Raw genomic sequence first — 19,974 nt, 5'->3', positions numbered from 1 at the left:
GCCGCAAATCACCCTTTGTATCCACTGTTTACCCCACAGCAGGGAGGATCACAGATAAAGATGGTGAAGTGCCAGATATTGTAAACTATGGTCTCCTGTGTTGCTCTGTGCCTTCAGCAGTACTAAAGACATTTTTTTATGTTGCTTGTTCTATAGAATAAATAAAGTCAGGCAGTCAGATACCATACTGTCATGTATTTAGTGTAGCAAACAAACTATGTGATGGAACTTGAGGAAGCAGAAACCAGGAAGGAACACATCAGGCAATAGGCTTAAAAACCAGAGCTGAATAATTAAAATGTGCATTTTTTTGGCAGAAGGTGTTTTGGATATGTGACGAACGTAGGTCAGAAAGCAATTAGACAAGTTTGTGTAAGAAAAGCCCATGGAATATTCCTATCTGGATTTAACTTCTGGCTTACAAGAACCTAAAATTTTATTTATTGGGAGGCTATCACAGGGAATGAGCCACTATATTCTGTTTCCCTTACCCTTTTCCTTCTCGCAAGAGGCGCTGTCAGAGATAGGCTGGTGGATTAGATACATCTTTGGCCAACCTAGTGCTGCCATTCTCCTGTTATGTAATTTAAATTCATTTAATCATGGACTTAGACTGTGACTCAAAAAGTTACAGATTACAAGTGTCCTTGTTCAAGGACAAGTAGCAGAAAGATTTGGCCAGTGTTGCCTTGTAGTTGCTTTTTCTCACATTATTCTATAGGCACAGGAGACATCATAGTCATAATTTGCTGCATTCAACTCCTGTTATGGGACTATTTCTCCTGTCATTCCATATTTAGACCTTTCAAGTCTCATCTGTACCCCTAGATCGTATTCCTAGCCAGGCATGAGGTCAAACTCTAGGAAAGGCCTTTCTGGAGATGCATATAATTCATGTATATTAACATATATTTTGTTAACTACATGATTCTTCATGTTTCTTCTGAAATATCTTTATAATACCCTTTCTTCACACATCACTGTGCTTAGTTGCCACCCAAAATCATCCCTGTATCTTATTTCCTGAGACACTTGTCTTTTTTCCTTTTTAAAATATATGGATGTAACATCTCTTTAAAATAATTAGACGTTATAATGTTAGGCAGAAAGCCCAAGCTTTCAACACCAAACTTTTGTTTAGCTGTAAAACTTAATGGCTGTGATAGCATGGTACATGTGTGTAAGTGTGTGTAGGAGGGGGTTCGTGACAGATTACATTGTTTTTGGATTAAAAAGACTGAGAAGCATCTGCTTAAAAAATGAGTCCTGCAATAGAGTTAGTTCTTCCACTTCTTTTTATCCCTAGCATTAACATTAACTTTACTACTAACTATTCCTGGTGCCAGTTCTCATCAGTTGGTGGCTATAATGAGTAGCTGAGAATACTGCAGTGAATACATCATGGTGGGCATGAGCATGTGACAGCTCTTGTGTCATGTATGTGTCATATAGGAAATGTAAGGTATACAGCTATATGAATCCACGCTTTTGTAGTTCTGCTTTTCTTGGAACAACTTGTTAGATCTCTGGGATAGTGAGAACTCTATGTTGTTCACATGGTAGTCAGTGGCAAAATGTCTGTTGACTTAAGAGGAGGACTCCAAATGCCTCATCATGTGTGGGGACTGTGTAGACAAACCCTTTTCCCCACCCAGTTTCAGTAACATCCTACAGGTAGTCTGAGTATCTCCATATGAGTCTTAGAGAAGGATGAGACTAAATTTATCGTCTACACCAACAGTGTGTCTTTCTTTCTTGTTCTTTGTGTCTCTTCGAACTGATCCCTTTTCCTTCTCCTGCTGGAGTTAATGATGTCCTATGTTTCCTGCTTAGTAACTTCAGGCTCTCCAATTGGAAAGTCTAACATACACGTGTCTTAACAAGCATTTAGGCCCCAGGAGCCACAGAGCTACACCCATTTGTGGTAGCTGACTTGAGCCATTTCCAGCCATGTTGTCGAGGGGGAAGGTGGAAGTATAGCAGCAAGGCTGTGGCTGTGTTACATGACTTTGAAGGCACTGTCAGGTTGGTATGGCAAACTGGAGGGGAATCTGTGTGGCTTCTTTTACTCTTGCCTTTGCACCAAATGTGCACCTCTAGCTGAGCCTTCTAGATCTGCTTCATTGGTTTATGAACATCATGTCTCATCCTGGATAAATTGATGCATACAAATTGCTCCAACAGCTTAAATGTGTCTTTTCCTGTGATAAAGATCTGAAGATACCCAAGTCTTTGCAAATTCATGCTCTCAGAGCTTTAACTCTGATTCACCTTTGACAAATGAGCAAATGCTTGTAATTGTTTCCTCTAATCCCCACCAACATGGAGCATGTTTTCTACCCAGTCACAATCTCTGTGATGTTTGCTATCTTTTTCCTTCCTCACTGTTTCTGCAGCGTTTTATAACCTTCAAGCAGTGTTTAATTTCACTCATGTGAAATAAGTCTGTGTATAGCAACCAATCAGCTAGACTGGATGTAGGCAACTCCTGCTGTACATGGCAGAAAATAGAGTAGCTTTAAGTACGATAAGAATTTCAAGTGGTTTAAAATTTGCTTCATTATGAATTGTAGGCTACTTTTGCTGCCCTGATAAGGGAAACACCATCTATTGTGATTCATTGTAGACTAGCAGCATTAATTTCAGAGAGAAATGGGACAAAAGGGAAACAGCTCCCTTGGTAATGGGATATTTTGTGTAGGCAAGCACTGTAGCTATACTAAATTATTTTACTCTTCTCATTCAGATCCATCCTTCTAGCCCCCTTTGATGTTGAAGTTATAAATTATATAGCTAAAAGTAAGTTAAAGAGTGTCTGAGTAATCAAGGCAAGGACTAACAGGTGTTAATCATAGAATATAATCCTGACTTACATGTTAACAACTCTTAAACTGATGGTGCACCAGAAGTAGCAGAAAAATCTCATGTTTTCACAAATGGGGATTAAGGCTTTCAAAAGTGTGAGACAAAAGATATACTCCATGGCAGCTATTTTTATAAGGGCCTGGTAAATTTGGGTGCCCAGCCCTGATGCAAATTAAAGAGCTTTTTCAGAAAATGCCGAGATCTAACCACTGCCAACTTGAACAGTTTGGATTGCCAGGTTAAGACACTTCAAAATTGCTAGCCACTCATTAGAAAATCTTGGCCCTGAAGTACTTATTTGGGTACTAAATGTGTTTCCTGGTGTTAAAAAATACCAAGGACAAAATTTCATAGTGAGGTCCAGGGGAACGATGTCTTGATAAGTGCTTTGGAAAACCAGTCTCTGAAATAATAACTTTGGAACCTCTCGATCTTACTTTTTAACCCACTGGAAAACAGAAATGCCTGTAGGCACAGAGTGGACCTAGAGTTTTGAAAACTATGTCCTTATCTTTTTTAGTAGAGAAGGATGCTCTTATGGTGCTGTGGTTTGAACCAGAAGAATGGGGACTCAGGTGATATCCACAAGGCTAACACCCCTTGGCTCATTAGCAAAGAGTGGGAGTGGGGAGGAGAAAGAGACAGGGAGAAGAAAACAGAGATTTCTATGGACAGTGATTCAGGAGACTGACTTAGCTGCTTTAATTACCCTCTCTCAGTCTCTCATTCCATCGACCACACAGGAAGCCCAAGGAAATGAATCTCAGCAGGCTAAATTTAGTCTCTGTGAATACCCATCTCTGCCACAGACTGTTGTACCATATTAATTGAGAATCTATTTTAGCAGGAAATTCTCTCTTTATGAAACATGAATGCTGAGAGAGCATTACAGATTATCATTTGATCTTGAAAGTGTGTGTATTCAAATTCAATCAGATCAGTATGCCACATGGTGCCACTGAATTTAAATTGAGTTAATCAATAGAGTACATTAGCCACATTATTTTAACGTTGTGTTGATAAAATCCATTGCCCTGAAGACATTAAGGACAAAACTCTTGGACATGGTGTTGAGATGATATGATGACACTAGTTCTTCTGCAAAATTAATGCAGCAGAATAAACTGCTTTTTTCATCCCTTGTCATTCTTCAGCTCTAAAATTTTGAACCACTGACATTTGGACAAGCATCCCCCAAGTTCTGTTTTCATTTACAGAGCAAGGATCTTCCAGTGGTTAGTAATGTGACCATTGCTCAAGGCACTCTTTCCTGAGACATACATGTTCCTGTGAAAGTTAATCGATAAGTAATAATGATGGATGATGAGGACAGACTTGGGCTCAGGGAGGGCAATTCTAGCCTAGCTAGAGCTGGAGTTTACCATTTATTAGTAAATAAATGGGCAGAACTTTGCCTAGTGAATTGGACAAGTATTTTGAAGGAACTGGACAGCCACAAAGGATTTTGGGGGAACTAAATTCAGCTTTACTTACCCATATGAGTTAATTTCAGTCATGGAGAGGGCTCTGTGTTGAAGGATTTAGACCTCCCGTGATCTATTATTTAAAAGGTCTGTAGGGTCTATTATAGGGTCCATTATATTATCTTATAATTTCCATTCTGCCTCAGGTCAAATGCAGATTTCTATAATACTCAGAGAACTAACAGTGGTAAAGATTTGTTTCCAGATTGATCAGAGGTGGTCCCACACTGGAGACTGTCATATTTTGTATATGTAAAAATAAGTCAGTAAAATTTTTGTTTTCATTTTCCCTTCTCAGTCGGCTTTAGTTATTTATGATTTTGTGACTGAAATTTTGCTACACCCTTGTAACTCATAGAATCAATATTTCAGGAACTACTTTTGTTGCTGGGTAAAAACATTCATAACTGGAAGGCTTTCTTAACCTAATTATATCTGAACTTTCTTTGCAAGCCCTTTTTACAATTTTGACTTCATTATGGCAGAGCATGCTGCATAGTCTGGCAGTATAAACCCATAGGGTCGTGGCTGGGCATTATGTTAATACAACATATATATTAATGGGTAGGTTTTTTTAATATGCTTTCGGAGATAAAAGAAAACTTCTCTGAATGTAAATTTGTCTCCACTGACTAGTCATTTAAAAAGGGTGACTGGATAGTGACATGTGTACCCTTTTTAACTTGTATAACATTGAGTGCCTTAGAAATTTTAGCATCATTCATGTTAATGCATCAAAGTATTGCTGGCTGAACTAAAATCTCTCTGAAATGCTAATCTGCACCCTTAACTGTAGTGGAATGAATATACAGATGGTTCTTCTAATTACTTGGGCAAAGAAAGGGGGATGATTTCCTTTAATGATTTCCCCTTCTTTCCAGACTGAAAGCACTTTCAGCTCTTCCCTCCAGCTAATTTGATGATTAAAAGATGGCTTTGTCTGGCTCTCAGCTATTGAGATTCCACTGCAATTTGTTAAACTTCTCATTATGAAGTGAGGTGTGAACCCAGGGCTATGTAAGTTTGGTTCAGAGGTCATGTCAAGGGGTGTTATAATCTTGAGTATTTAAAACCAGTGTCGGAGGATATGTCTGTCATCCTGTGTTGCTCCACAGATAGCAATGGTGAGCCTTTAGGGGTAAGATGGGAGCTTGAGTGTTAGTTGCAGAATGTCATCAATGAGGGAATAGACCCCAGGTGTTTAGGTTTCAGATTCGCAGTAGGTCCATTTTCCCAAGTATACCACTGAAGAGATATGAATTGTTTTACAACCTATTGCTCGACTGCTTTACCCAGACATCACTGCTCTTTAATATTCAGTGTGAGCTCTTTTTAATGGGAGATAGCTAGCAGAGCCTTAAGCAGTGCATGGCAGTGAAGCTGGGGTACAGGGCAATTGAATACACCACTGTCAGTTCACTGGGCTCTCGCTGTGGCCCACAGATAAAGATTAAGGGCCATCGCTGAGTCAGAATGACACAAGAATAGTTTGTGAGGGATTATTCCTCTTCAACAGAAAATGTTGCTGAGGCTGTTGACTTCACTACTACCTTGTGAGGTAACATGAGTCAGAGGCACTAGAGGGAAAATGGTCTTAGAATAATTTGAAACCTTTTAATTTTTCACTGTGCATCAGAACAAAGGTTGAGACTTTACAAACTCTATCCTGAAAAATGACATCTGTGCAGTTTAGAAACTGGTGGCCTGATCACTGGTCTATTGGCCCATTTCATCTCTCTGCCTCTGGATCACAGTGATGCAGTTGCATAGGAATATGTTTTCATTGACAGGGATGGTCTCCAGCCAGGTGGGCTCACGCCAGCTGTTCAAAGACATGAAGGACAAACCTCCTGCTGTCAGTGTTCACATAGTGCTGCCTGAGGAGAGAGAAGGTCTCCATACTGCTTGGGAGCACTGTTGAGTGGACAGGAATGGCTGGAAGGGAGGCAGGAGTCATGAGGACCCACGTCACACTGTTTACGGGCTCTGCTTGCCTTTAGTCAGCACAGTCCAGTTTAAAGTCTGCTGCCTTCTTTCAGAGCCCTGCATCTTGCAGGCTAATGCTAGTTGGTATAAACCAGAACAAGACTGGGGGAGCATAAAGAAACTGACTGACTGAAGTATTTCGCTTCATTCAACAGGACATCAAGCTGCTACCATTATTTTTAATACTATTGGATAAATTACCATTTAATAAGGCATTTTCCTGAATATTGTGGAGGATCTCATAGGTATTTTTTGATTAAAATACTTAGTGGGAACTTCCATTAAAAAGAAAATAGCTTTAATATGTATAGCTATTCCATTTCCTCTGAACTCCTGAGTACACATCTTACTCAATCATTCCAAATCAACAGTGTTTTCTGTTCCATTTACAAGGCACTCCACTTCTCTCCCAGCTACTGAAGAGAAGAGGATTTGGATTCATGACTGTGAAAAGACTATTCCAGTGCTCAAAGAGACTAATTATGAGGTCAGAATTCAGTGCATTTTTCCTCTTCAGTTTTTATTAAACAGAATGTTGGTGGGGGGTTTTGTTTTGTTTTGGGTTTGTTTGTTTGGGGTTTTTTTGCTAAGTAAAAGTCTATCCAGGCTTAAAAGCTTTTTTGCCTATGAAAACCATAAATAGGAACCAATAGTGCTATAGGACAGTCTTGGATTTTTTGAAAATAGAGTTGTGTGGACATCTTCATAAAAGCTTTGGAAGGGGTTGTTGCCTAGGGCTGTGTATTTTGATTTTTGTCTGCTTGAAACTAGGGTTTTGCAATGGTGGAAAAGGAATGGGAAGGGTGAAGAAAATGGTTAATTAGAAATTCTTGCCTTATCTTCTTTTCCTCTGAAATGACAACACCTCATATAGTAACAGGTAAAGGTGATTTGCATAGAGGGAATATCAGCAGACCTACATTCCCTTGTCTGTTCCACCACCAATATCCATGCTGCTTCAGTGTAAAAATTATCCTTGTACTGCTCCAGTGTAAAAATTATCCTCAGCTTCATTCTCTCTAGTAAGGAGATGACACTAATCTTTGGTTGGAGTCAGAAAAGCATGTTCATTATTGTGTTCAAAATGCTGTGATATTTTTGGCTTGTTTAGTTTGCAAGCATGAAGCTGTCTTTGGTTTGGGCAGATCTTACCTGCTCAAGACATAATGCTGATTGCAAGTCTCTCTGAACACCCAGAGTACTACTAGAGTAATAGGATTAGATGATACACAAGTCCAATGTAGCATATATCAGCTGACTTTTATGGAGCTTTGTCATTTTATTCTAATGAGGATATGGCCCTCATGATCCACTACTGCTGGGAATGAAAAATTTGAAAACATAATACTTCTCTTTCTTGATAGGAGAGAATTGTTTTATTGAAATGATGAAGTAAAATATATGCAAACCAAGGTAAGAAATGTAAACATCTGGGACAGGCTGGACCTAACAGATTTCAGCCAAGGTCTGTTCACATATAATATAATATCAGAAAGGACTGCACTCGAGCCATCAGTTGTTCTGAAATTGCAGTGATCTACTGCAAGGTTTTGCCAAAGAGAGCACAAATTAAAATTCCAGGATAAGGCCCCCACATACTTTGGTTATTGAATGTGAAATCGATACTCATAAAGTAGTGGAGTTCACTCATTTAGTGAAGCAGTAGGGACTGGTTTGGTGTCAGACTTGGCATCCTGTACTGGTAGTAGACTTTCCTCCTGGAAAGGAGGAAAGGATCTGCTCTGACAAAAAAAGTCTGGCCATTTTTCCCTGCCTCAAGTAGCATATCTTAGAGCAGAGCACTCAGAACAAAGGAGCAGTTTTGGGAACCCCATTTGCTATCATTCACCATCAGATGGTGGTTGCATCCAGTCCTGAAACTAGTGACTATGGACAATAGATATTTAGAAATAGATGGTGATTTGTTCTGTAGAAGAAAAATGTCTGTGGAAGAAGGGATAAATTCTAAGCTAATTATTTATTGCAAACATAGCACGTTCGTATCTTCTAATCGATGGCAGTTTGGATTCAGTTGAAACCCAGAGCATTCATAAATTTAGATCTAAACAGTGACTTTTGTTGTTGTTCATGTATTAGAAAAAGTTCATAAAAACAATTGCCTGATCACAAATGCCCATAGAAAATGAACAAAACACTTCTTATGGTGGAACATTAGAGAAAAGGTACTTGGAGACTAAACTGTTAATGTAATGGCGGTCAGCCAATGGAATTGATAGTATCCACAAGCAATAGTAGGCTTAGCATAGGCTGAGGAACTTTACAGATGGAGCTTAATTTCTCTTTGGTAAGCTTCATCAAACAGTGGAAGAGTATTCAAAGAAAAGGCTGGAAGAGGTGGGCTGGAAGAAGACACAGTAAAGGAAGTCTGATGGTCTCTTATTTCAGACTTCTTGTATTAGAAAGATGGGGAAAAGGTAACAAAACTGTAGAGAAGTATCCTAAAGGAAACATGGTAAAGAAAAGGGGAGGGGTGAATCTGGGCAGTATTGAAATCTGCAGCAAAATTCACATTGATTTTAGTGAGGACAGAATCTCAAGCAAGGAGTATTGCCATTTATAAGTGTATATATTCCAGAACAACATGAAGAAATAACCTGTAGAAGTGAGGGTATGGGTAGGGGGGGAAGTCATGGTAATTGCAGTCATTCTGAGATGAACTTTCCACTTCTGCATTCCTCTGATTTCCTCCACATTAATTCATTTCTGCTTCATAGTTTGCTCATCTAATTATGTATACCTTGGATGACTGTGGTCAGTAACACTGTGCAGCATGGGAAAATAGCCAAATTCTGCAATGGAAGAAAAATGGAGATGAAGAAGGAAAGCAGATCAAAGATCTTGAAGCATATCTAAAATGGGTATCATGGACACGCACACAGAGTGAAAGAATAGTCCTGGTAGCAAATATAGATCTGTACCTTTGGAAGGGGGAGGAGAAAATAAACCAGTCTGACTTTTTTTTAAATATTGCTTCCTAACTCTAAATGGGACTGATGCTGAAAACATTCAGAGACTCTCATTAGAAGTGTTAGCTTTTTTTCTCCTGATGATGTGGGTTATTAAAGGCCAATCTTTCTTTTCCCTCTTTTCATATTTGAGTTTGCATGACAGAGCAGACCAATACATTTCCAAATAGTGTTCTTATCTTTATATCTCTAGTGTTATTATGCAAACTATAATCAAACTTGATGACAATCTTCCAGACAAACCTTTAGTATTAAGAGCTTTCAAAGCTCCAGGGCAGACTGTTGCTAGTGGGACAGTTAATTAAGTGGGAGCTATTATTACTTTATATAAACAACTAAGAACAGCTGGAATGGTGTTGGTGCTCTGGGGTTTTTCTCTTTCTTATTGACAAATATTAATTGAACTCATTACCATGTGAAAATAGCAAGTTTATTTATCGCAATATGAACACTACAGAACATCGGGTAACAGCTGTTCTCTTTTGATTCTGCCCTTTGCCCATCATCAGGGTAGTTGCGCACCTTGTGATAACCCAGGAAGCATCAAATGTTTTTTCCTTTTTCTTGCTCTTAGGGAGCGATCCTCTTTGGATATAGGGTTCAGTATAAATGTTGGTTTGCCTGATTTTCATGGACTGCACACTAAACATTTTTCATTGGCAAAGTAAATTTTGCACATGACATGAGAACTCCTAGGTGTAAGGGGAGTTGTGAGAGTCCCTCCATTGCCTTTCAGCCACACTCTGGCCTGGTCTGCCTTGTCACACCTGGAGGATGGAAGTTCTTCTTGTGTGAAGCCATGCCCCTTCAGCTAGGTGGGACAGCAACGGGTGTGGGTGATGTCCAGGGGGCTGCTCTGTGGTGGTCCCTGAGCTCTGGGCTCCTTCGGCTCATGGGGCAGGGTGATGCTGTGAGGGGCCCTGCACCACAGAGTGGTATGGTGCCATATGGGGCTGTGCGATGCAGGGCCCTGGAGTGGTGCAGTGCTATCTGGGGTGACGCTATACAATGTGGTGTGGTGCGAGGTCCCAGGGCAGTGTGGTGCAGTGCCGTACAGGATGGTGGGGTGCTATATGGGAATGGGTCAGTAGGGTGCTATACAGGGCGGTGCTATATGGGGTGAGGCAGTGGGATGCTATATGGGGTGGAACAATGCTGTACGGGGTGGTGGGAAGCTACATGGTGAGATGCTCTATGGGGTGGTGGGGTGCTATACAGTGCAGTGTTATGCGGTGCGGTGCAGTGCTATACAGGGTAGTGGGGTGCTGTGTGGGGTGGTGGGGTGCTATATGGTGCAGTGCTGTACAGGGCAGTGGTGTGCTGTACGGTGCAGTGCTGTACAGGGCAGTGGGGTGGGGTGCGTGGCGGGGGTCCGACGCTGTCCGTGGTGCTGAAGGCGCAGCGCGCAGCTCCGCGGCGGTCCTGAGCTCCGGGCCTCCCTGGCTGCCTGGGCGTCCGGGTCCCGAGCAAGGCGCCCGGCGGGCCACCTCTCTGCAGGTAGGGAGAGCCCGGACGGAGGCATACTTTTCAGGTGATGCCTGCCTACACGGAGCACTGCTTCCCTGCAGGGTTTTCAGGCACCAGCAGCAGAGGAGGGCAGAGGAACACTATTTCTCCATAGTGCTGTAAAAGAAGTGTCAAGTGGTGTCACTGGTTAGGCAGCATTTTGCCCTGTTGCTGCAAAGGTTCAGCTTTTCTGGGCAACTCTTTTCTCTCCCAGGGCTGAACAGCATACATGTCCCTAGGGGTATGTGTGATCTTGACTCCTAGCTGTTTACATCTGCAGGGAACATTTCTAATGCTGAGTTTCTCCAGGGCTCAGCATTCAATCTACAGGTGTTTCTGGGAACTAATCGAGGCATGTATTGTTATTGCAGTCTACATCACTCCAGGGCTCATGAACAAAGGAGAATTGCCAGTTTTTCTGGGGGTGTACGAATTTTTGGATCTGATTTTTCTCCATATGGTTTCAGTGTAATCCTTCCTTGTAAGGGAGACCTTTCAGCCTTTAGATCTAAGATGTTCACATGCCTCTTCCCAGATTAGTCCTCACTTAGTCATAAATAAAATATAAACACGTTTTACCACAACACATCAGCACTATTACCTCAAATAATAGTTAAAAATGAAGGAAAATGAATAGTTTAGATCTGATATTTCTCAAAGTTTTGCCCTGCTTTTCTAATGTTTCATGGGCTGTCTATGTGAACTCTTAAAACTGCAACTATCTCTTACTGTAGTAAGGATGCTAACAGGATAAAGCTTTATTTCAGTGAGGGTTTTACAGAGAGATCTGTAATACAGATCTTAAATTCTAATGATCTCAGTCCAGACGACTGGGAGATGGTCAGACTTGCTCACCCAGTCCTTATTTTTCAGCAAAATTTTGCCTTAAAATGGTCGATCAACCAATTCAACATGAATACCTCTCAAATCATCATAGCATTAACCCACTTCCCCTGTGCTGGGGGTGGGGGGTGGGGGGAAGAATCAGGTTATCTTCTTTCCTGATCATTAATTCCTGTGTGGATTTGGCTGGCAAAGAAAAACTTAAGGGTGAAGTGGCTAGGGGAGTGAAACCTGCTTGTGCCAAATCTCTGTGTAGCAATCTGCAGTGAAAAGCAGGAATAGAGAAAGAAGTATCAGTGATTGTACTGATTCAAGTGTCTTGGCTGAAGTGTTTTTAAAGAGTGTTTTTATGACCTTGCCTGTCTCCCCACTTTGTAAATCAGCTGCTCTGAGCAGGTGCCAAGATCAGCAACAATGAAAGGTCATCTGGCAAACATTCAGGATCTGCTCTATTTGAACTGAACAGGCACTAACCGCAAATCTTCCCATCGAAGAATCTATTAGGAACATATTAGGACTGAGAGTCCTTTCTCAGTGGTGCCCATGTGTGTGGGTGTGCATGTGTAAAATTTTTAATTATATCTTTTGAATATTATCAATGGGAATACTGTTGAAAAGGATGATAGTGGTGTTACTTTCAAGTAGGAGTGGGTGAAGTCCAAAGTCTAAATTTGTATTTGTGTAAGGTGGAAAGGTACATCCTGAAGTCCAAGCCTGATGCAAGTAATCATGAGTCATGCATGTGATAAATGGATCAAGCTTTTGCTTAAAAGGAGGTGTTTTAGCCCCCGTACTACATTGATTGCTCCAAAAGTCAGCAATTCAGAGGGGCAATTTGTTGCCCTCCTGCTTAGAAGTGTTCTACTTTCCATCCTAAATTTTGCCATAGTGAGTTTGTGCTTTCATTAGTATTGTCCCTTAGCTTAATTACCTCTTTATCCACCCTGGAGTTTACTGTCCTCCCCTACAGTGTAATTCTGCTCCGGTAAATAGACACTCATAGCAGGAAAGTTTTCCAGAGATTTAACTTTGTCCTAACAGTAACAAACTAGTGGCAAATTCAGTCTTGGATCAATCACAGCCAAAGTTGTCAGTCACAGTCAAAACCGTATATTTTCTTTTACTTGCACTTTCAAATGCACTGTCTGCTCCATTGTACAGATGTGCAACAGAATTCACTCCATCCTAAGCCATAGGGAAAATTCTTATTATCAGCTGACCTTGGTTCTGTATTTTTTGACAAGTCTTTGCTCTGTAATGCTATCAAACTTCTTCACTCCTTTCCCTCTGTCTGAGGTTATCCAAGTTTTTCTGTGTAATAGTGCAGTCATCCTCCATATTGCCTCTGTTTCCAAATGCAGTGGTGCTAGCAAACTCAGTTGACCTAGTCCTGCTTTTTGTGCTAACATAATAAAAATGAAAAGAGCTACCAAGGCTGGTTAAACCCAAGCAAGGTTTTTGAAGAGCAATTTCTTCATATTATGTGTTGCTTGCTTTGCCTACCTTACAGTTCTTAGGATAGTTGTAATTTCTTCCTGTAAAACTAACAGTTTCTCAAATGCTACTACATCATATGTGTTATTGAAGCCCAAACTGACAGAGCTACTACATTTCTTAGGTCTTGAAAATCAGTTTAATAACACAAAAACATGGAAGGCTAGTTTGACAAAAGTTTCTTTTGATAAATGAAGCTGTGCTGTAGTCTCTTTCCTCTCTCTCTCTCTCTCTCTGCCTGTCTCCTCCTTTCCCTTTTCCTTAAATCCAGTCTTAAGCCTTCTGTAATACTGCAGTCAGACTAAAGGGCCTGCACTTTCCCATCACCTTTCTCCTCCCTCTCCATTCTTAAGGACAGATGGTCCATTTGCTTTTCTCCAAACACAGGGTTGTATTTCCATGCCATAAAGATGTGAGAAGCATTTACTTCTGAACCAGCAGTTTCATCTGCCAGTTCTTTCAGAACTCTGTAATGGGGATTAACTGGCTGCTGACAATCTGAGTTTATTCACTTTTACACTTGGCTTTTACCTTGCTATGGTAATTGTGATTCAATACCTTCAGTCCCCCTTGCTTTTTCCTCCATTTTTTACATACTCATCTTTATTTTAGTGCAAAACTTTTGCCATCTAAAAACAAGCTTGCTTTGCTCAGTTTACTTTGCTCAGCAGACTAAGAATTCTTAGTCATCTAGTGAAGAGTAGAGCCCTTTTTCTTTATGTAACTTGCAACTTCAGGCACATTTCACTTCACATTTTGTCTTAAATTCAAAGCTTAAATTCAAGTTGTTGAGCTCTTTGGCTGAACACAAAAAACTTTTAAGAATAGTTCTGTGATGCAAAAACATTGTCTTTTATAGGAAAAGATGCACATCAAATGAACAAGAACATAGAAAACTGACACCTGAAACTTCAAAAACTTTAATGAGAGAAGAAACATTTTGAAGTCTGTAAAGCCTTAGCAATAGAAGAGAGGGTTCACTAACTTAAGAAGTAGTGTTGAACTTTGCAAGAGTAGCCACTAGGATCTGGTCTGGTTCGTGGATCATGATGTTTTAGTTAAGAACTACAGGCATGATCAGACATGCATGTAAAAAAACAGCATTAGTGTTTTTAAAAGTTTACCACTTTCTGAAAGTCACAAAGCAGCTACTCCAGGTGTATAGAGCTGGACAGGTTAGCATAAGTGACCATGAAAACTCAGCTGTGAAATGTTTCTGTGACATGTTGGTCCAAGTATAGATATCACATTTTTCTTTGATTTAAGGAAGACCTGGGTTTCACATTAGCCACCAGTCAGCATTCCTATGCATGACACCCTTATATATTTGGAATGTCCAAACAATTCTATTATGATAGTAATGCAGTTTTTGTGACCTTTTCTTTTTTAATGAGAAAATGCTGTGTGTGAAATAGACTTATACTCAGTCCATGAAGGATTTGTCATCTAATCTGAGAAATTCTAGGCAAGACTAATATTTGCAATTTTAAAAGGAGAAAAGAGGATTTCTTTGGGGTAAAATGCTGAAATACTTTTTCTATTATATCCCCCAATAAATATTATCCTTCCAGGTCTTGGTTCTAGAATACAGCTGAGCTGAAGAAGCTTTCTGCCTGAAGCCAAAACAAACTGAACATCACTAACAGAAAGAAGGTGGGAGCCTTTAAACAGAAGAGTACCAGTTATTGGTTTCAGAGGTGAAGAAAGCACATTTAAAAATAAAAGCAAATGCAGAAAAAATTGCTTGGTACAGCTTGAAATGAAAGAACCTCTAAGGTTACTGATAGGTTTCTGTGACCTGAGCATTAAGGTGACCTTGAGGGCTACTTAGATGATATTCTGTTTGATTTTTTATTCTCAGGTAGCAAAGTATAAACCTTTTTCTTATAAAATTACATTGAGATTTACTCTGCAACTATTGGGAAAGAAAGAGAGAAAAATTACTGTGTTAAAAATGTGATTTTCAATTATTATGTGTGCACTGACACTGTTGTGATGCTTCTTTCTTAGAATAAGTGATAAAATTCCAGTAGGATGTGGGCAATATGAAGGCCATTTAAAAATGTTCTCGGTTCATTTTCATATGCCTTTTGGCTCATGCTAGCTTCCAAATCCAAATCCTGCTAAAATCAGTTGAGAGATTCACTTTGACTTCAGTAGGATTTAGACCAGACCTTAGTTTTCTCCCAGACTAAGTGAAACAATTGTTTTTATGGGTGTTAGGAAATAATTATGCAGAACACTGCTTATGACCAAGGAGTGTGAGCACACTGGGAGGTGAAAGGAGTAGGAGTCCCCTGTTTCATCATCTTTGTTCAACCTCCACCCTTGGGTCCCTCTAATATTCTAGATTTATGTGTGTAGAGATAAATAGGCACTATACTCTCCCGCACCCCGTCTGGCCCAGATAGGTGAGGCTGGACAATGAAATGGGATATAAGATCCTATTTTTCATATGGGAAGCAGGTAGGTTATTACATCCAGAAATGGAGGGGTGGCACTTCTGAGCACTGCAGTTACACGCTCGCTCTTCCTTCAGGTTGGAACTACAGCCACAGTCCAATCTATAGCATATTCTAACTATAAATGCATGGCACAGAGTCAGCACTGATGAGGTTTGAAATGCCCATCCATCATGTATAGTTGTGGGAGAGTCTGAACAAAGGCTCCACAAGATTAGCTTCTGCTTTCAGATTAGGGAAAGGATTATGAACCATCTGAAATCTACGTAAATCTTTGGTTTGTGTCAGTCACTCCTCCCATCAAGTCAAAAGAAGGAAGTGGGTCTGTCCGCTGCCTCATAGAAAATAATGGGTTAATATTTCTTTGGAGTAGTCTAGGAAATTAGGACATAAACTGTCCATTGAAGTGTCTAAATCCCCCGTGTTCCTTGAAAAAAAGAGCGATCTTCTCTGCTCTGAAGTACTTATAAGTTGTTAGGCTGTTGGGTTTTTTTTTTTTTTTTTTTTTTAAGTGATCTTAGCTGGTATAAATGGATGCAGTAGAATTGGACTGATTTTTCACCAGCAGAAGTCCTGGTCCCAGAAGTGGCTGAAATGGAGGAGAGTTGAGGGAGAGTTAGGGCAATACTTAAGAGCTTGAGGGTGAAGTTTGCTTTAATGTGTACTCACTAAGCAGCTATCCTGATCCCTTTACACTGCTTTACAGAATGGATAGTGTTTGTTGCATGGTATAGAAAATGTTATTAACTACAAACCTACTGTAGGAATGAAGAAACACCCCAAATACTTTTGGACAGCTGTAGCATTAGAAATAGTTTGTCGTAGTTCACTGCAGATGAACTCTTACAGCTAAGCTATTTGGATGTTCATCTTTCTTTTCTGATACTTAAATTATTATATGTTTTTACATAAAGGCGTGTAAACCCCACTGAAAAGATTGGCAACAGGTGAGCAAACATTGTACTACCACTAGAAAATAAATTTAAGTAGAATGAGCTTCTTTTTGCTACGTGCTCAATGTGCATTTCTAATCATAACTTCATTCACTGGGTAAGCAGCTGAGTCCCTCTAGTGGCATAAACATTTATTTTGCTTCATCATTTTATTAAAATTCCCTTTTACAGTCACATTATAACAGCAAATTCACAGGTAGCCTTTTAACACACTGAAAAGGACTGTGGCAAAGTGAATCTTGGATTAGATACAGTGCAGGGTCACGTTAATGAATATAAATTGATTTATAGCTGAGTGGGGCAGTTACAGATGCACTGCAAGGAGAAGGGAATTCTTGAAAGGATATTTGAGAACTAATTGCTTTCAGTAAGAAACACGCAAAGAGCAACGTAATACCCAGGACAACCAATAGGGATAAAAGCTTATACACAAATCTGTCATGACCTAGTAGTGAAGACTGTTTAAAAACACTGATCTCCACTTAGCTTGTATATGCGCATCAGCCTCTTTTTCACTCGTACATTGTCTCTCTCTCTGTCTCTCTCTCTCTCCCACACACACAGAGAGGCTCCTGGATTTGCAGAAGACAGACATCCAAGGCACTTCTTGTCATCCAAAGGAAAAAATCATATGGGATTAAAAAAACACAGCAGTAAGTACTCACTGCATTAAATGTTTATTAAATGGCATGCTGTCAAAGCCTAGATTTAATAGTAAATACAAAAGGACTTGGTTGTATTTGATTTTTCTCAAGAATTGCTGAAAGCTGCCTCTTGAGGATTACAACTTCACCTTTTGCTTTTACAGATGCTTGTTTATTATCCATGTGGTAACCTCTGGACATCCAGTAATCCATTCATTACCCACACTGATCGAGTGCAAGAATAGTGCAGTGATAGCTCCTACACTCAGCTGAGGACAGACTACGAAAAGAGGGATATCATGAATTCGGACAATTTAACCTCCCAAAGCTTCTTCTCTGCTATTCATAGCAATACCAGCAATTTATTCTCGGGGCTCCAGTTCGTTCAGTCTTTCAAGCCACTCATTATCCCCTGCTATTCCCTAGTGGTTTTTGTTGGCATCGTTGGGAATTATCTGCTCATCTATGTTATCTGCAAGACAAAAAAAATGCACAATGTCACCAACTTTCTAGTAGGCAATCTGGCTTTCTCAGACATGCTCATGTGTGCAACCTGTGTGCCCCTTACCCTTGCATATGCCTTTGAGCCCAGAGGATGGGTGTATGGGCGTTTCATGTGTTACTTTGTTTTCCTGATGCAACCTGTCACTGTGTTTGTCTCTGTCTTTACCTTGACTGTCATAGCTGTGGATAGGTATTATGCCATGGTGTACCCTTTTCGAAGAAGGCTCACAATCCCTATTTGTGCTTATATCCTTGCTGCTATTTGGCTGCTGAGTTGTACCTTGGCTGCCCCAGCCTTGGTCCACACTTACCATGCAGAATTCCCAGAACTGGACTTCTCCATCTGCGAGGAGTTTTGGTTCCACATGAAACGAGATCGCTTAGCTTATGCCTACAGCACTCTCATTATCACATATGTACTGCCTTTGGCTGTCATCTCTCTGTCCTACCTGAGAATCTCAGTCAAGCTGAAAAACCGAGTGGTCCCAGGCAACGTCACCCAGGGCCAAGCTGAGTGGGACCGAGCAAGGAGGAGAAAGACTTTTCGCTTGCTAGTCTTAGTGGTGGCAGCCTTCGGAGTCTGTTGGCTGCCTTTGCATATCTTCAACATGATAAAGGACATAGATATCAGCCTGATTGACAAGCAATACTTCAACTTCATCCAGCTGCTATGTCACTGGTTTGCAATGATGTCTGCTTGTACAAATGCCTTCCTGTATGCCTGGCTCCATGACAGCTTCAGGGGGGAGCTGAAGAAAATGTTTGCCTGGAAAAAGAAGAAAATCAAACCCACTACAAACTGCATTATGGCCAATGTAATGCTGTGAACATGAGAACTGGTGGGAGTGCACTTCCTCCATGTGGTAACACTGTAAGTCATTTCCACTTTTAAAAATGATCAGGGCTTGTTCCAGACATCTGTCCTGAGGGCTCAGGCATACCAAACAGAGTCCCATGCATAGCTTCCCCAGAAGCTCCATCCCTACTGGGGAAGGAATGGCAGAGGTCACATCCCAGAAATGTCTTTGCCTCTTTGACAAAAGTTAGAGGCCAAGGAGATCTTAGGACAATCAGATCCCCTTACATATACTACAGGGATCCTTCCCATCTGTTTTGGATGCTGCTGGCAGCATAGACATGGGGACAGGGAGGAGCAAGGATGAATGTAACACCCAGATGCCTCATTGAGGAAATGCTTTCGATTGGTTAGAAATGAAATCTGTGCATCTACCCAGAGCCCAGTCCTTACTACAAGATCCACGGTAGAGAACTAACAGTGTTCTTGTGGTCCTCTTCTGTTAGGGCCATGCTGTAAGAATAACCTAAGGCTCTCTTAAATGCACTTCCTGAGGAGCTGTGCCAGCTGTGGGCAGGAAGCAAGGCTGGCAGGAGCTGCTTCAAGCCTGCTCCTGCTAGCTGAACTGTGCTGGCAGCAACAGTGTGCAGAGGTCCCCATTCCTGATTGTGTGAGTGTTGTGCAGGGCAATGGCATCAGGTCACTCACACTCCCTCTAAGCACCTCTCTACAAGGTGACTGGCGCAGTTGCCAGGGGTCACGCTCTGAGGCCGCTGGTGGGGGGTGCTATGCCCACATTGTATGGTCTCCTTCCTTACTACTGTTTTCTCCTTGCAGTTGGCCGAGCAGTTGGAACAGTAGCGTTTACAGCAGGGCCACTCATTTGCCCTCTGCGGCCAGCAGTGTTAGGCAGAAATATTTGCTTCATACTTTCTGAGCCCAGCATTGTCATGTGACCCCAAACCTGCTGTGTCTCACAACCCTGCAACACAGTGTGTAGCAAAATGAGCTGCAGTATTGAGAGAGGAGAGTTAAAGCTGGGGTGAAGTTATGTGAAATATAATTGTGATGCAGAGTGATTGACTGCCTGTTTACAAACTCACCTGGTGGACTTGCTGATGCTGCCAGCAAGGAAGCACAGACAGGAAACAATATGTGGTGGAAACTCGTCCAAAAGGAGAACATCAAGACATACCACCATTTTAGAGATGGCCATTAACACTGACACAGAATCATGTTCTTGTCACTGTCTTGTGTAAACCCAATTTGCTGACTCTACTGCAAGGTGGCTGTGTTCCCAGCCAGTGGAGTGGAGTTTGTTGTAGCCTTGTCAACGTCAAGATACTTTCTGCTCATTCCTCGAGGAGCTGATTTTGATGTGTGGCAATGCTCCCCTCAGTTTTGATCTCTAAGAACACCCAGAAACTTTGTTACTGTTCAGTCTCCTGGA

At 41.0% G+C, this 19,974-nt stretch overlaps 1 protein-coding gene across 1 annotated transcript; it reads left to right on the top strand.

Annotated features, from left to right (window-relative positions):
• Positions 1–17,220: 17,220 nt before the first annotated feature.
• Positions 17,221–18,764, top strand: PRLHR (prolactin releasing hormone receptor). The gene is made up of 2 exons (XM_026067071.1): positions 17,221–17,233; positions 17,389–18,764. The coding sequence occupies exon 2, from the start codon at positions 17,524–17,526 to the stop codon at positions 18,553–18,555; it is 1,032 nt and encodes a 343-aa protein (XP_025922856.1). The 5' UTR covers positions 17,221–17,233; positions 17,389–17,523; the 3' UTR covers positions 18,556–18,764.
• The last annotated feature ends 1,210 nt before the right edge of the window (positions 18,765–19,974 follow it).

The sequence above is a fragment of the Apteryx rowi genome, unplaced genomic scaffold (genome assembly GCF_003343035.1).
Source record: "Apteryx rowi isolate R43461 unplaced genomic scaffold, aptRow1 scaffold_253, whole genome shotgun sequence".
Taxonomy (NCBI): Eukaryota; Metazoa; Chordata; class Aves; order Apterygiformes; family Apterygidae; genus Apteryx; species Apteryx rowi.
The sequence above is the reverse complement of the archived record's forward strand: the minus strand, read 5'-3'. Positions and strand labels throughout refer to the sequence as shown.

Excerpts from the sequence above, each read along its gene's own strand:
- PRLHR (XM_026067071.1), top strand. The coding sequence starts at position 17,524 with ATGAATTCGGACAATTTAACCTCCCAAAGCTTCTTCTCTGCTATTCAT.